This window comes from Colius striatus, chromosome Z, assembly GCF_028858725.1.
Source record: "Colius striatus isolate bColStr4 chromosome Z, bColStr4.1.hap1, whole genome shotgun sequence".
NCBI classification, from domain to species: Eukaryota; Metazoa; Chordata; class Aves; order Coliiformes; family Coliidae; genus Colius; species Colius striatus.
The window spans coordinates 33,711-50,925 of NC_084790.1; the positions used below are offsets into that span (position 1 = coordinate 33,711).

General features: G+C 61.2%; 1 protein-coding gene across 1 annotated transcript; it reads left to right on the top strand.

The window, feature by feature from the left end:
• Positions 1–14,293: 14,293 nt before the first annotated feature.
• LOC133628721 (leucine-rich repeat-containing protein 14-like) lies at positions 14,294–16,338 on the top strand. Its single transcript, XM_062017472.1, is given in 3 exon segments — positions 14,294–14,706; positions 15,701–15,996; positions 15,999–16,338. Coding segments are annotated over 3 exon segments (942 nt in total). The 3' UTR covers positions 16,232–16,338.
• The last annotated feature ends 877 nt before the right edge of the window (positions 16,339–17,215 follow it).

Here is a 17,215-nt window from a genome sequence, read left to right on the forward strand (position 1 = left end):
TGCCCACACCGTGCTCCACACCATCCCTGTGCACACACAATGTCCCCTCATTGTCCATGTACAGTGTCCCACACCATCCCTGTGCCCATACCATGTCCCCTCACCATCCCCGTGTCCCCTCACCATCCCCTTCTCCGCTCACCATCCCCGTGTCCCATCACCACCCCCGTGTCCCCCCACCTGCCCCGCGCCCCGTCACCACCCCCTTGTCCCCTCACCATCCCCATCTCCCCTCACCACCCGCTGTGTCCCCTCACCAGTCCCATGTCCCCTCGCCATCCCCATCTCCCCTCACCATCCCCATCTCCCCTCGCCATCTCCCCTCACCATCCCTGTACCCACACTGTACCCGTCACCATCCCCTTGTCCCCTCACCATCCCCGTGTCCATTCACCATACCGTTCTCCCCTCACCACTCCCTTGTCCCCTCACCATCCCCGTGTCCCTTCACCAGCCCTGTGTCCCCTCACCAGCCCCGTGGCCCCTCACCTACCCCATGTCCCCTCACCACCCCCTTTTCCCCTCAACATCCCCTTCTCCCCTCACCATCCCCGTCTCCCCTCACCATCCCCTTGTCCCCTCACCAGCCCCGTGACCCCTCACCTGCCCAATGTTCCCTCACCAACTCCTTGTACCCTGACCCGCCCGTGTCCCCTCACCTCCCCCGCGTGCCCTCACCACCCCCGTGTACCCTCACCATCCCCGTGTTCCCTCACCTGCCTAATGTCCCCTCACCCCCCCGTGTCTCCTCACCAGCCCCTTCTCCCCTCACCACCCCCGTATCCCCTCACCAGCCGCATGTCCCCTCACCCCCCCGTGTACCATCACCATCCCTGTGCTCACACTGTGCACCTCACCACCCCCTTCTCCTGTCACCATCCCCGTGTCCCCCCCCCATCGTGTCCGCAGCCCCCCGTCGCCCTCCATCATGCCATGCCTGTGCCCTCAGACAATCCTGAAGCTGCTGGTGACGGGCTCGGCGCCCTCTCGCACGCGGGTGCTGATGCCCATCCTGCAGTACCTGCTGTACTCGGCCACCATCGCCGAGCTGGGGGCCGTGCAGCTCGGCTACTACCTGGACGAGGAACGGTGCTGGGCACTGGCGCTGAGTGAGCTGCGGCGGGCACTGGCCGAGGTCCGCCGGCACTGCTGCCCACGGGTGCTGTGCATCATCAGCCCTGGCAACCCCACCGGTACCCTGCGGCACCAAGGGCTGGGACGGGACCCCAGGGGTGGGACGGGACCCCAGGGGTGGGATGGGATGGGACCCCAGGGGTGGGATTGGATGGGACTGGATAGGACCCCAGTGTTGGGATGGGATGTGATGGGACCGCAGGGGTGGGATGGGATAAGACACCAGGGGTGGGATGGCATGGGACTGGATGGGACCCTAGGGGTGGGATGGGATGTGATGGGACCGCAGGCGTGGGAAGGGATGGGACACCAGGGGTGGGATGGGATGGGACTGGATGGGAGCCAAGGGTTGGGATGGGATGGGACGCCAGGGGTGGGATGGGATGGGATGAGATGGGACTCCAGGGGTGGGATGAGTCCCCAAGTGTGGGATGGGACCCCAGGGGTGAGATGGGACCCGAGCGGTGGGATGGGATGGGATGGGATGGGACCCCAGGGGTGGGATGGGACTGGATGGGTCCCCAGGGGTGGGATGGGACTGGATGGGTCCCCAGGGGTGGGATGGGATGGGATGGGACTGGATGGGAACCCAGGGTTGAGATGGGATGGGACCCCAGGGGTGGGATGGGATGGGACCCCAGGGGTGGGATGGATCCCTAGGCGTGGGATGAGTACCCAGGGGTGGGATGGGATGGGACCCTAGGGGTGGGATGGGACAACACGGTTGGGATGGGACCTCAGGGGTGGAACCCCAGGGGTGAGATGGGACCCTGAGGTTGGGATGGGACCCCAGGGATGGGACTTCAGGGGTGGGATGGGACTCCAGGGTTGGGATGGGACCCCAGGGGTGGGAAGGGACCCCAGGGGTGGGATGGGACAACACGGTTGGGATGGGACCTCAGGGGTGGAACCCCAGGGGTGAGATGGGACCCTGAGGTTGGGATGGGACCCCAGGGATGGGACTTCAGGGGTGGGATGGGACTCCAGGGTTGGGATGGGACCCCAGGGGTGGGAAGGGACCCCAGGGGTGGGATGGGACCCCAGGGCTGGGATGGGATGGGACCCTAGGGGTGGGATGGGATGGGACCCCAGGGTTGGGATGGGATGGGACCCCAGGGTTGGGATGGGACCCTGAGGTTGCGATGGGACGGGACCCCAGGGGTGGGATGGGAACCCAGGGGTGGGACCCAGAGTTGGGATGGGATGGGACCCCAGGGGTGGGATAGGATGGGACTCCAGGGGTGGGATGGGACCTCAGGGGTGGGATGGGACCCCAGGGGTGGGATGGGATGGGACTGGATGGGACCCCAGGGGTGGGATGAGTCTTCAGGGATGGGATGGGATGGGACCCCAGGGGTGGGACCTCAGGAGTGGGATGGGATAGGACTGGGATGGGAATCTAGGGGTGGGATGATACTGGGATGGGACCGCAGGGGTGGGATGCGACCCCAGGGGTGGGACGGGACCCTGAGGTTGGGATGGGACCCCAGGGATAGGACTTCAGGGGTGGGATGGGTCTCCAGGGTTGGGATGGGATGGGACCCCAGGGGTGGGATGGGATGGGACACCAGGGGTGGGATGGCATGGGACTGGATGGGAGCCTAGGGGTGGGATGGGATGTGATGGGACCCCAGGGGTGGGATGGGACCCCAGGGGTGGGATGGGACTGGATGGGACCCCAGGGGTGGGATGGGACCCCAGGGGTGGGATGGGACCCCAGGGGTGGGATGGGATGGGACGCCAGGGGTGGGATGGGATGGGATTGGATGGGACTGGATGGGACCCCAGGGTTGGGATGGGACCCCAGAGGTGGGATGGGACCCCAGGGGTGGGATGGGACCCCAGGGGTGGGATGGGATGGGACTGGCTGGGACCCCAGGGTTGGGATGGGACCCCAGGGGTGACATGGGATGGGACTGGCTGGGACCCCAGGGTTGGGATGGGATGGGACCCTAGGGGTGGGATGGGATGGGACCCCAGGGGTGGGATGGCATGGGACTGGATGGGACCCCAGGGGTGGGATGGGATGGAACCACAGGGGTGGGATGAGTCCCCAGGGGTGGGATGGGACCCCAGAAGTGGGATGGGACCCCAGAAGTGGGATGGGACCCCAGAAGTGGGATGGGACTGGATGGGACCCCAGGGTTGGGATGGGATGGGACCCCAGGTTTGGGATGGGACTGGTTGGGACCCCAGGGGTGGGATGGGATGGGAACCCAGGGGTGGGATGGGATGGGACCCCAGGGATGGGATGGGTCCCTAGGGGTGGGATGGGACTCCAGGGATGGGATGGGTCCCTAGGGGTGGGATGGGACTCCAGGGATGGGATGGGTCCCTAGGGGTGGGATGGGACTCCAGGGGTCGGATAAAATGGGATGGGATGGTACTGGATGGGACCCCAGGGTTGGGATAGGATGGGACCCTAGGGGTGGGACGGGATAGGACTGGGATAGGACTGGGATGGGACTCCAGGGGTGGGATGAGACTGGGTTGGTACCCCAGGGGTGGGATGCGACCCCACGGGTGGGATGGGACCCTGAGGTTTGGATGGGACCCCAGGGATGGGACTTCATGGGTGGGATGGGACCCCAGGGTTGGGATGGGACTGGATGGGACCCCAGGGGTGGGATGGGATGGGACCCCAGAGGTGGGATGGGTCGGCACCCCAGGGGTGGGATGGGATGGGACTGGATGGGACCCCAGGGTTGGGATGGGATGGGACCCCAGGGGTGGGATGGGATGGGATGGGACCTTAGGGGTGGGATGGGATAAGACTGGGATGGGACCTCAGGGGTGGGATGCGACCACAGGGGTGGGACCCCAGGGGTGGGATGCGACCCTGAGATTGGGATGGGACCCCAGGGATGGGACTTCAGGGGTTGGATGGGACTCCAGGGTTGGGATGGGACCCAAGGGGTGGGACGAGTCCCCAGGGGTGAGATGGGATGGGACCCCAGGGGTGGGATGGGACCCCAGGGGTGGGATGGGATGGAATGGGACCCCAGCGGTGGGATGGGACCCCAGGAGTGGGATGGGATGGGATGGGGCCCCAGGGGTGGGATGGGACCCAAGGGGTGGGATGGGATGAGTCTCCAGGGGGGGCGATGGGATGGAATGGGATGGGATGGGACTGGATGGGACCCCAGGGCTGGGATGGGATGGGACCCCAGGGCTGGGACCTTCAGGGGTGGGATGGGATAGGACTGGGATGAGACTCCAGGGGTGGGATGACACTGGGATGGGACCCTGAGGTTGGGATGGGACTGGATGGGACCCCAGGGGTGGGATGGGACCCCAGGGGTGGGGTGGGATGGGACCCCAGGGGTGGGGTGGGATGGGATGGGACTGGATGGGACCCCAGGTTTGGGATGGGATGGGAACCCAGGGGTGGGACCTCAGGGGTGGGATGGGATAGGACTGGGATGGGACTCAAGGGGTGGGATGAGATGGGATCCATCCCATCCTACCCCTAGGGACCCATCCCATGCCACCCCTGGGGTCCCATCCCACCCCTGGAGACTCATCCCACCCCTGGGGTCCCATCCCATCCCACCTCTGGGGTCCCATCCATTCCCATCCCATCCCAAACCTGGGGTCCCATCCCACCCCTGGGGTCCCATCCAGTGCCATCCCACCCCTGGGGTCCCATCCCACCCCTGGGGTCCCATCCAGGGATGGGATGCGACCCCAGGGGTGGGACCCCAGGGGTGGGATGGGACCCTGAGGTTTGGATGGGACCCCAAGGATTGGAGTTCAGGGGTGGGATGGGACCCCAGGATTGGGATGGGACTGGATGGGATCCCAGGGGTGGGATGGGATGGGACCCCAGGGGTGGGATGGGATGGCATGGGACCCCAGGGGTGGGATGAGTCCCCAGAGGTGGGGTGGGACCCCAGGGGTGGGGTGGGACCCCAGGGGTCGGATGCAATGGGATGGGATGGGACTGGATGGGACCCCAGGGTTGGGATGGGATGGGACCCTAGGGGTGGGACGAGATAGGACTGGGATGGGACTGGGATGGGACTCCAGGGGTGGGATGAGACTGGGATGGGACCCCAGGGGTGGGATGCGACCCCAGGGGTGGGATGGGACCCTGAGGTTTGGATGGGACCCCAGGGGTGGGACTTGAGGGGTGGGATGGGACCCCAGGGGTGGGATGGGTCGGGACCCCAGGGGTGGGATGGGATGGGACTGGATCGGACCCCAGGGTTGGGATGGGATGGGACCCCAGGGGTGGGACGAGACTGGGATGGGACCCCAGGGGTGGGTTGCGACCCCAGGGGTGGGACCCCAGGGGTGAGATGGGACCCTGCGGTTTGGATGGGACCCCAGGGATGGGACTTCAGGGGTGGGATGGGACCCCAGGGTTGGGATGGGACTGGATGGGACCCCAGGGGTGGGATGGGACGGGATGGGACCCCAGGGGTGGGATGAGTCCCCAGGGGTTGGGTGGGATGGGTCCCCAGGGGTGGGGTGGGACTGAATGGGACCCCAGGGGTGGGGTGGGATGGGTCCCCAGGGGTGGGGTGGGACTGGATGGGACCCCAGGGTTGGGATCCCAGGGGTGGGACCTCAGGGGTCGGATGGTATAGGACTGGGATGGGACTCCAGGGGTGGGATGAGACTGGGATGGGACCCCAGGTGTGGGATGCGTCCCCAGGGGTGGAACCCCAGGGGTGGGATGGGACCCCAGGGATGGGACTTCAGGGGTGGGATGGGATGGGACCCCAGGGATGGGATGGGACTCCAGGGATGGGATGGGACTCCAGGGATGGGATCTCAGGGGTGGGATGGGACCCTGAGGTTAGGATAGGACCCCAGGGATTGCATGGGATGGGACTGGGATGGGACCTCAGGGGTGGGATGGGACCCCAGGGGTGGGATGGGACCCCAGGGGTGGGATATCAGGGATGGGATGGGATCCTGAGACTGGGATGGGACCCTGGGGATAGGACCCTGGGGCTGGGATGGGACCCTGAGGTTGGGATGGGACTTCTGGTACCAGGGCTGTGAGCTCCCAGTGCCCTCCCAGTCCCATTCTGAGACCCCCAGTGCTTTACTGGTCCTACTAAGACCTCCAAAACATACCCAAGAACTGGGTTGAGACCCTCCAAAAGCCATAGGAAGTGGGACTGAGTCCCCTCAAATCCATTAGGAGTGGGGTGAAGGCCCCAAAACCCATCAGGAGCAGGGGCTAAGCCCCCCCAAACCCATCAGGAGTGGGGATGACTCTCCTCCCAAATCTATAGGGAGGCAGGTTGGGTCCCCCAAACCTATCAGGAGAGGTGGTCTAAGCCCCCCCATACCCATGGGAAACTAGACTGAGTCCCCTAAAACCCATCAGGAGTGGGGCTGAGCCCATACCGCAAACCCATAGGGAGCAAGACTGGGCCCCCAAACCTATCAGGAAAAGGGATTGAGCCCCCCAAAACCCATCAGGAGCAGGACTGGGCCCCCCAAACCCATGGTGGGAGTGGGACTGGACCCCCGCACTCCGCTATGCCAACCTCCCCCCTTCTCCCCCCTCCCAGGGGGGGTCCAGAGCCATCAGTGCATTGAGGACGTCATCAAATTTGCCTTCGAGGAGAGGCTCTTCCTCATGGCTGACGAGGTGAGTGGGACCCTCAGACTCGGGGGGTATGTGAGGTGGACCCCAACATCTAGGTAACCCCACCAGTTTCTCCCCTCCTCCAGGTGTACCAGGACAACGTGTATGCTGAGGGTTCGGCCTTCCACTCCTTCAGGAAGGTGCTGACAGAGATGGGGCCGCCCTACCTGGACTCGGTGGAACTCACCTCCTTCCACTCCATCTCCAAAGGCTTCACGGGCGAGTGAGTGACCTCCCACGGCCACCCCCACCCCGAGGTGGCCACCACAGGTCCTGGGGAGCCACAGAGTGGGGATGAGGATGGTGGAACCCCACGGGCCTCAAGGGTGGTGATGGAAAGAGGCTGGAGGTCCCGTGCGGTTGGGATGGTGATGCCATGGTCCTCTGGAGCCCATGGGGTGGGGATGGTGATGCCATGGTCCTCTGGAGCCCATAAGGTGGGGATGGTGATGCCATGGTCCTCTGGAGCCTATGGGATGGTGATGCCATGGTCCTCTGGAGCCCACGGGGTGGGGATGGTGATGCCATGGTTCTGTGGAGCCCACGGGGTGGGGATGGTGATGCCATGGTCCTCTGGAGCCTATGGGATGGGGATGGTGATGCACAAAGAGGCCCCGTGGAGATGTTTATTAGGGTGGTTCTGACGACAGGGAGCCTCCAGGGGCATCTGATGTCAGAGGGTCCTGGTGCCAGGGGACAAACTCCTCACCTTGTCCCCCTTAAAAGCCCCTCATGGCTCGGGGTGGACAGTGTAGACCTCGACCTCACAGAGAGTGAACTGCTCCTCCCGGCCCGGGATGGTGACGGTGATGTAGCGGCCGCGGAGGCCGTGGCAGCAGATGGTGCTGAGCGACCCAGGACTGGCATCTGTGATGATGCCACAGCTGCAGGGAACAAACCACAGAATCATTTGGGTTAGAAAAGCCCTTTGAGCTGCTGGAGCCCAGCCCTGAGCCCTCACCCTGCCATGGCCACCACTGACCCACAGCCCTCAGCACCTCAGCTCCAGGGTTTGGGGTCCCTCCAGGGCTGGGCACTCCCCCAGCTCCCTGGGCAGCCTGGCACAGTGGCTGACACCCCTCTCAGGGAAACAGTTCTGCCTCAGCTCCAGCCTCAACCTCCCCTGGGGCACCCTGAGCCCCTTTCCTCTTGGCCTGTCACTCACTAGCTGGGAGCAGAGACCGACCTCCAGCTCACTGCAGCCTCCTGGCAGAGATTTCACCGCCAAAACCCCAATATTCTATCTTTTTGTCCAAACACCACCACAAAAACACTACTTTTTTTTCCCTCAAATCACCTCCCCAATTTTCCCCTCAGAACTCCACCAAAATCCCACTTTTTCCCCCTTAAAACTCCACCAAACCCCAACATTTCCCTTCAAAACTCACAAAAAGCTCACTTTTCCCCTCAAAACTACACCAAAGCCCAACTTTTTCGTCAGAACCCCACCAAAGCACCACTTTTCCCCTCAACACTCCACAAAAACCCATCTTCCCCTCAGAACCCCATCAAAAACCCACCTTTGCCCTCAAATATCCACCAATCCCCCACTTTTTCACTCCAAGCTCTACCAAAACCCCACTTTTTCCCTCAACACTCCACCAAAACTCCACTTTTCATCTGAAAACTCCACCAAAACTTCATTTATCCCCTCAAAGCTCCTCCAAATTCCCACTTGTTCCTCAGAAGTCCACAAACCCTCCACTTTTGCCCTCAAAACTCTGCCAAAACCCATTTTTCCCCTCAGAACCGCACCAAAAACTTACCTTTAGACTCAAAAATCCACCAAATCACCACTTTTTCACTCCAAACTCCACTAAAACCCCTTTTTCCCTCAACACTCCACAAAACCCCCACTTTTTCACTCCAAACTCCAGTAAAACCCACTGTTCTTCTCAACACTCCACAAAAAAACCCACTTTTCATCTGAAAACTCCACCAAAACTCCACTTTTTCCCTCAGAACCCCATCAAAAACCCACTTTGCCCTCAAAAACCCACTGAATCTCCACCTTTCCACTCCAGACTCCACCAAACCCCCACTTTTCCCCTCAGAACCCCACCAATCTCCACTGTTCCCCCTCAGCAGACGACCAACCCCACTCTTTTCTCCTTAAAGCTCTACAAAAACCTTTATTCCCCTCAGAACCCCACAAAAAAACACTTTTCCCCTCAAAACTCCACCAAACCCCCACTTTTCCCCTCAAAACTCCAGTAAAACCCACTGTTGCCCTCAAAATTCTGCCAAAACCCATTTTTCCCCTCAGAACCGCACCAAAAACTTACCTTTAGACTCAAAAATCCTCCAAATCGCCACTTGTTCACTCAGAACTCCACTAAAATCCCTTTTCTTCTCAACACTCCACAAAACCCCCACTTTTCCCCTCAGAGCTCCACTAAAATTCCACTTGTATCTCACAAGTCCACCAAACCCCCACTTTTCCCCTCAACACTCCACCAAAACCCCACTTTTCCCCTCCAAGCTCCTCCCAATTCCCACTTGTTCCTCAGAAATTCACAAAACCCCTCACTTTTCCTCTCAAAACTCCACCTTTCCCCTCAGAACCCCATTAAAAACCCACTTTGCCCCGCCGCCCCTCCCCATCCCCGCCCCCCGCAGCGGGCACCTGGCCGGGCTTCCTCCGCTGCTCCCGGAGAAAAGCCGCTTCCCAGCTCTTCAGCAGGGCCTTGACCTCCCGCTGCCGCTCCATGGCGTGCGGAGCGGGGCCGTTCCCCGGGCCGGGGCGATCCGAGACCTCCCGGAGCCGTGCACGGACCGCAGCATCTGGGGCTCAGATCGAACTTCCCGCTGCCGCCGCCCTTCAGCCAATAAGAAGGGAGGAAGCGATGACAGTCACGGCGGCAGCCAATGGGCGGGCGAGGATGGCAGGCGGCACCTAGTAATGACGCCGGGCCCGCCTTCCGTGGTGAAACTCTCGCTCTGATTGGCGGAGGGGCGGTGCCGGGGTGCAGTGCCTATGCCTGGAAGCGCGGCCGTGAGGGGCCCGGCGGGAGCGGGGCGGCGGGCGGGAGGTGAGCTGAGGGGTCCCCGGGGACTGGGGGGCGTGAGGGCAGCTGAGGGGTCCCCGGGGATTGTGGGGGGTGAGGGCAGCTGAGGGGGACCCCGGGGATTGTGGGGGGTGAGCGCAGCTGAGGGGGATCCCGGGGATTGGGGGCGTGAGGGCAGCTGAGGGGGACCCCGGGGATTGGGGGGGGTGAGAGTAGCTGAGGGGGACCCCGGGGATTGGGGGAGGGTGAGGGCAGCTCAGGGGTCCCTGGGGATTGGGGGGGCATGAGGGCAGCTGAGAGGTCCCCGGGGATTGGGGGGGGTGAGGGCAGCTGAGGGGTCCCCGGGGACTGGGGGGGGTGAGGGCAGCTGAGGGGTCCCCGGGGACTGGGGGGGGTGAGGGCAGCTGAGGGGGACCCCGGAGATTGGGGGGGCGTGAGGGCAGCCAAAACTCCACTTTTCATCTAAAAACTCCACCAAAACTGCATTTTTCATCTTAAAACCCCACCAAATCCCCACTTTTCCCCTTAAAACTCCACAAAAACTCATTTTCCTTTCAGTGGACCACCAAACCCTCTCTTTTTCCCTCAGAACCACAAGACACCCCGCTTTTGCCCCAAATATCCACCAAACCCACACCTTACCACTCCAAAGTCCACAAAATCCCACATTTGCCCTTAAAAATACACCAAACCCACACTTTTAATCTAAAAACCCCACCAAAACTCCACTTTTCCCCTCAAAGCTCCTCCAAAATCCCACTTGTTCCTCTTAAGTCCACCAAATCCCCACTTTTCTTCTCAAACCTCCACTTTTCCACTTAAAACTCCACAAAAAAATCCATTTTCCCCCTCAGAATCCCATCAAAAATCCACTTTCGCCCTCAAAAACCCATTGAACAGCCAATTTTCACTCCAAGCTCCACCAAAACCCCACTTTTTCCCTCAACACTCCACCAAAACTTCACTTTCCCCCTCAAAGCTCCTCCTAATTCCCACTTGTTCCTCAGAAGTCCACAAATCCCCCACTTCTGCCCTCAAAACTCTGCCAAAACCCAGTTTTGCTCTCAAGACTACACCACAATCCCACTTTCTCCCCACAACACCATCAAAACCCAATTCTTTCCTCTCAGAATCTCACCAAAACCCCACTTTTGCCCTCAACACTCCACCAGAACCTTACTTTTCCCCTTAAAACCCCACAAAAACTCATTTTCACCTCAGATCCACACCAAAAACCTACTTTTACTCTCAAAAATTCATCAAATCCCCACTTTTTCACTTCAAATTCCACTAAAACCCCTTTTCTTCTCAACACCCCACAAAACCCCCACTTTTTCACTCCAAACTCCAGTAAAACCCACTGTTCTTCTCAACACTCCACAAAAAACCCCACTTTTCATCTGAAAACTCCACCAAAACTCCACTTTTCCCCTCAGAACCCCATCAAAAACCCACTTTCGCCCTCAAAACCCCACCGAACCTTCACTTTTCCACTCCAGACTCCACCAAGCCTGCACTTTTCCCCTCAGAACCCCACCAATCTCCACTGTTCCCCCTCAGCAGACCACCAATCCCGCTGTTTTCTCCTTAAAACTCTACAAAAAACCCATTTTCCCCTCAGAACCCTACCAAAACCCCACTTTTACCCTCAAAAACCCACCAATCCCCCACTTTTTCACTCCAAGCTCTACCAAAACCCCACTTTTTCCCTCAACACTCCACCAAAACTCCACTTTTCATCTGAAAACTCCACCAAAACTTCATTTATCCCCTCAAAGCTCCTCCTAATTCCCACTTGTTCCTCAGAAGTCCACAAACCCTCCACTTTTGCCCTCAAAACTCTGCCAAAACCCATTTTTCCCCTCAGAACCACACCAAAAACTTACCTTTAGACTCAAAAATCCACCAAATCACCACTTTTTCACTCCAAACTCCAGTAAAACCCCTTTTCTTCTCAACACTCTACAAAACCCCCACTTTTCCCCTCAAAGCTCCTCCAAACCCCCACTTGTTCCCCAAAAGTCCACCAAACCCCTACTTTTTCCCTCAACACTCCACCAAAATGCCACTTTTCCCCCTCCAAGCTCCTCCAAATTCCCACTTGTTGCTCAGAAGTCCACAAACCCCCCACTTTTCCTCTCAAAACTCCACCAAAACTCCACTTTTCCCCTCAGAACCCCATCAAAAACCCACTTTCGCCCTCAAAACCCCACCGAACCTCCACTTTTCCACTCCAGACTCCACCAAGCCCGCACTTTTCCCCTCAGAACCCCACCAATCTCCACTGTTCCCCCTCACCAGACAACCAACCCCACTCTTTTCTCCTTAAAACTCCACAAAAACCCATTTTTCCCCTCAGAACCACATCAAAAACCTACTTTTACCCTCAAAAATTGACCAAATCGCCACTTTTTCACTCCAAACTCCACTAAAATCCCTTTTTCCCTCAACACTCCACAAAACCCCCACTTTTTCACTCCAAACTCCAGTAAAACCCACTGTTCTTCTCAACACTCCACAAAAAAACCCACTTTTCATCTGAAAACTCCACCAAAACTCCACTTTTTCCCTCAGAACCCCATCAAAAACCCACTTTCGCCCTCAAAACCCCACCGAACCTCCACCTTTCCACTCCAGACTCCACCAAGCCCGCACTTTTCCCCTCAGAACCCCACAGATCTCCACTTTTTCCCCTCAGCAGACAACCAACCCCACTCTTTTCTCCTTAAAGCTCTACAAAAACCTTTATTCCCCTCAGAACCCCACAAAAAAACACTTTTCCCCTCAAAACTCCACCAAACCCCCACTTTTCCCCTCAACACTCCACCAAAACCCCACTTTTCCCCTCCAAGCTCCTCCAAATTCCCACTTGTTCCTCAGAAATTCACAAAACCCCTCACTTTTCCTCTCAAAACTCCACCTTTCCCCTCAGAACCCCATTAAAAACCCACTTTGCCCCGCCGCCCCTCCCCATCCCCGCCCCCCGCAGCGGGCACCTGGCCGGGCTTCCTCCGCTGCTCCCGGAGAAAAGCCGCTTCCCAGCTCTTCAGCAGGGCCTTGACCTCCCGCTGCCGCTCCATGGCGTGCGGAGCGGGGCCGTTCCCCGGCCCGGGGGGATCCGAGACCTCCCGGAGCCGCGCAGGGACCGCAGCGTCTGGGGCTCAGATCGAACTTCCCGCTGCCGCCGCCCTTCAGCCAATAAGAAGGGAGGAAGCGATGACAGTCACGGCGGCAGCCAATGGGCGGGCGAGGATGGCAGGCGGCACCTAGTAACGACGCCGGGCCCGCCTTCCGTGGTGAAACTCTCGCTCTGATTGGCGGAGGGGCGGTGCCGGGGTGCAGTGCCAATGCCTGGAAGCGCGGCCGTGAAGGACCCGGCGGGAGCGGGAGGTGAGCTGAGGGGGAGCCCGGGGACTGGGGGTCGTGAGGGCAGCTGAGGAGTCCCCGGGGATTGGGGGGGGGGGTGAGGGCAGCTGAGGGGGACCCCGGGGATTGGGGGCGTGAGGGTAGCTGAGGGGGACCCCGGGGATTGGGGGCGTGAGGGCAGCTGAGGAGGACCCCGGGGATTGGGGGGGGTGAGAGTAGCTGAGGGGGACCCCGGGGATTGTGGGGGGTGAGGGTAGCTGAGGGGGACCCCGGGGATTGTGGGGGTGAGGGCAGCTGAGGGGTCCCCGGGGACTGGGGGGGCGTGAGGGCAGCTGAGGGGGACCCCGGGGATTGAGGGGGCGTGAGGGCAGCTGAGGGGTCCCCGGGGATTGGGGGAGTGTGAGGGCAGCTGAGGGGAACCCCAGGGATTGGGGGGCGTGAGGGCAGCTGAGGAGTCCCCAGGGATTGGGGGCGTGTGGGCAGCTGAGGGGGATCCGGGGGATTGGGGGGCGTGAGGGCAGCTGAGGGGGGCCTCAGGGATTGGGGGGCGTGAGTGCAGCTGAGGGAGACCCCGGGGATTAGGGGGTTGAGGACAGATGAAGGGGACCCCGGGGATTGGGGGGGGGTGAGGGCAGCTGAAGGGGACCCCGGGGATCGTGGGGGGGTGAGGGCAGCTGAGGGGGGGTCGAGGGGTGTGAGGGCAGCACAGGGGGGCCCAGGGAGAGAAGGGGGGTGTTGGAGATCCTCCTGTAGGCTTCCTTTATGGGGTGCTGGGGGTACCCCTCATTAAGAGGGGTGGGTCATGGGTCCTGCCCTGGAGTTCCCTATTGATGGGAAGCTGGGTTAGGAGTGCTATAGGGTGCCCTATTAATGGGGGATAGGATTAGGAGTGCTATGAGAGGTCCTATTGAGAGAGGGCTGGGTTAGGGGTACCCTATTGATGAGGTGCAGATCTAGGGGTGCTGTGGGGTGCCCTATTGATGGGGGGCTGGATTAGAGGTGCTATAGGATGCCCTATAGATAGAGGGCTGGGTTAGGGGTGCTCTAAGATGCCCTATTGATGGGGGCGGGGTTAGGGGTGCTCTAAGATGCCCTATTGATGGGGGCTGGCTTAGGGGTGCTATAGGATGCCCTATTGATGGGGGCTGGCTTAGGGGTGCTATAGGATGCCCTATTGATGGGGGCTGGCTTAGGGGTGCCCTATTGCTACGCGCCTATTGCTGCGCGCCGCCCTCCGCTCGCCCTGCACCCCCTGCGCCTGCTCTGCCGCGACTTCCACGCCGAGGAGCTCTCCGTCTCCACCGTCGTCTCCCTGCTGGACTCCCTGGAGCCTGCCGCCGTCCGCAGAGTTGTTTTACGCTTCAACAACCTGGGGCTGGCGGGGCTGTGCGCAGTGCTGCCTCACCTCGGCCGCTTCCCCGCACTGCGCAGCCTCAAGCTGCCCTACAGCAACGTGGACGTGCGCCGCCCGGCCCCCGGCACGGACGCCGGCATCCGCTGCTTGGCCGCTCACCTCCGGGCCCTGCCTGCCCTCAAGGAACTCGATTTGTACTCCTCCAGGCTTTGTGGGAGACTCAGGCAGCTCCTGGGGCAAGCTGCCCGCTGGGGGAGAGACCCCAAAACCTTCACACGCTGCAGCGGGAGGGAATGTGTGTGGGGGGGGGGGGGGGGGGGGGGGGTGGCATTGGGGCATCATCCACACCCTGTGGGGGCAGATTTAAGAGGGGATGGAGTCCCACAGTAGCTCTGCACTACCTCAGGGGGTGGTCTCAGGGGGTTTTGGGGAGAGGGTTTGGAAGGTTTGGCATTTGCCCTGTGAGCAAAGATTTAAGAGGGGATGGAGTCCCACAGCAGCTCTGCCTCGGCTCAGGGGGCTGGTCTCAGGGGGTTTTGGGGGGAAGGTTTGGCATTTGCCCCGTGGGCAAAGATTTAAGAGGAGATGGGAGTCCCACAGCAGCTGTGCCTCACCTCAGGGGGCTGGTCTCAGGGGGTTTTGGGGGGGCTCAGGGTGTTTTGGGGGGAAGGTTTGGAAGGTTTGGCATTTGCCCCTTGGGCAAAGATTTAAGAGGGGATGGAGTCCCACAGCAGCTCTGCCTCGGCTCAGGGGAGGCATAAAAGAGGGGTTTGGGGTGCCTGAAGATGTTTTGGGCAGCCTCAGGGTGTTTTGGGGTTGGGGTTTGGCATTGGGGAACTGTCTACACCCTGTGGGCAAAGATTTAAGAGGGGATGGAGTCCCACAGCAGCTCTGCCTTGGCTCAGGGGGTTTTAGGGGAGTTGCCCAGTTTGGCACTGTGCAACTGTCTACACTTATGAGGAGATGGAGTCCCAGAGCAGCTCTGCCTCAGCTCAGGGGTCTGGTCTCAGGAGGTTTGGGGATACCTCACGGGGGTTGGGGGAGACTTTGGGGGAGCTGAGGGATTTTGGGGGATCCTGGGGGTGGAATTTGGGCAGCCTCAGGGTTTTAGGGGTCTGTGGCTGGTTTGGGGAGGGCCTCAGGGGATTTGGAGGTGGGGGAGCCTCGTGGTGGTTTGGGGGTGCTTTGGGGGTTCCCCACTCACTCTGCCACCCCATCCTGTCCTCCCAGCGAGCTGCAGACTCCCCTGGAGAGTCTGGCACTGGCCTTCTGCTGCCTGCTCCCCTCCGACCTCATCTTCCTGTCCTCGAGCCTCCACGCGCCCTCCCTGCTCCAACTGGACCTGAGCGGCCACAACCTCACGTCCCCCAGCCTCCTGCAACCCTTGCGGACGCTGCTGGAAGCCGCTTCGTGCCCGCTGCTGCAGCTGGAGCTGCTGGAGTGTCAGCTGGGGGACGCGGAGCTGGAGCTGCTGCTGCCGGCGCTGCGCCGCTGCCGCCGCCTGCGCTGCCTCGGTCTCCTCGGCACCCCCTGAGCGCGGCGGCGCTGGGCGGCCTGGCCCGGCACTGCGCGGCCCTGCCCGACCTGCGCCTCGTGGGCTACTCGCAGCCGCCGCGGGGCTCCGGCCACCACACCCCCACGCAGGGGGAGGAGGGTTTCCCGGCGGAGCTGTGCCGGCTGCTGGCGAGCGCGGGTAGAGCAGACGCCGTGTGGACGAGCAGCCTCCAGCGCTACGGAGCCATCGACTACTTCAGCTTGTAGCATCCCCCCCCCAGGGAAGCTTCACCTCGGGGCGCTGTGCCGGGCTCTGGGCTGTGCCACTCGGTTATGGTGAGTTCATTAAAGCCAACCCCACCTTGCCTGATTAACCCAAGTCCTCCTGGGATGCTTGGCAGGAGGAAGTGGCAGAGCTCAGCGGAGGGGATGGAGCTCTTCTGCTTTTAATGGACCAAGGAGAGAGCTGGCTGCTGTTCTGGCACACAGGGCAATGACCAGAGAATCATTACAGATGGAAAAGCCCTTTGAGCTGCTGGAGTCCAACCCTGACCCCACAGTGCCACAGGCACCACTGAGCCACGGCCCTCAAGCACCTCAGCCCCACGGCTCTGGGACCCCTCCAGGGCTGGGCACTCCCCCAGCTCCCTGGGCAGCCTGGCACAGGGGCTGACACCCCTCTCAGGGAAACAGTTCTGCCTCAGCTCCAGCCTCAGCCTCCCCTGGGGCACCCTGAGCCCCTTTCCTCTTGGCCTGTAGCTTTTAACTTGGGAGCAGAGACCGACCCTCTCAGCCACAGCCAGGGAGTCAGAGTGATCAGGTCTCCTCTGAGCCTCCTTCTCTGCAGACTGAACCTTTGCCTCAGGTACCCTCATTTAGCCCAGAGCTTCCCAGTGCATCTTCTCCTCTCCCTGCAGCCCCTCAGTGTCCCTGTGGCAGTGAGTGAGGGGGCCCAGCACTGAGCACAGCCCTAGAGCTGCAGCCCCTCAGTGTCCCTGTGGCAGTGAGTAAGGGGCCCAGCACTGAGCACAGCCCTGGAGCTGCAGCCTCCCCAGGGCCCAGCACAGGGGACAATCCCTGCCCTGGGGCTGCTGCCACCCCACTGCTCAGCCCAGCCAGGCTGCCACTGGCCTTCTTGCCCCCTTGGGCACGCTGCTGGCTCCTTGCCCTCGGGCAACCTCAGCCCATGGCCACATCCCTCTGAAGAACTTCCCTTCCCTCTACACACCAGCCAACGTCACCACAGTGGCA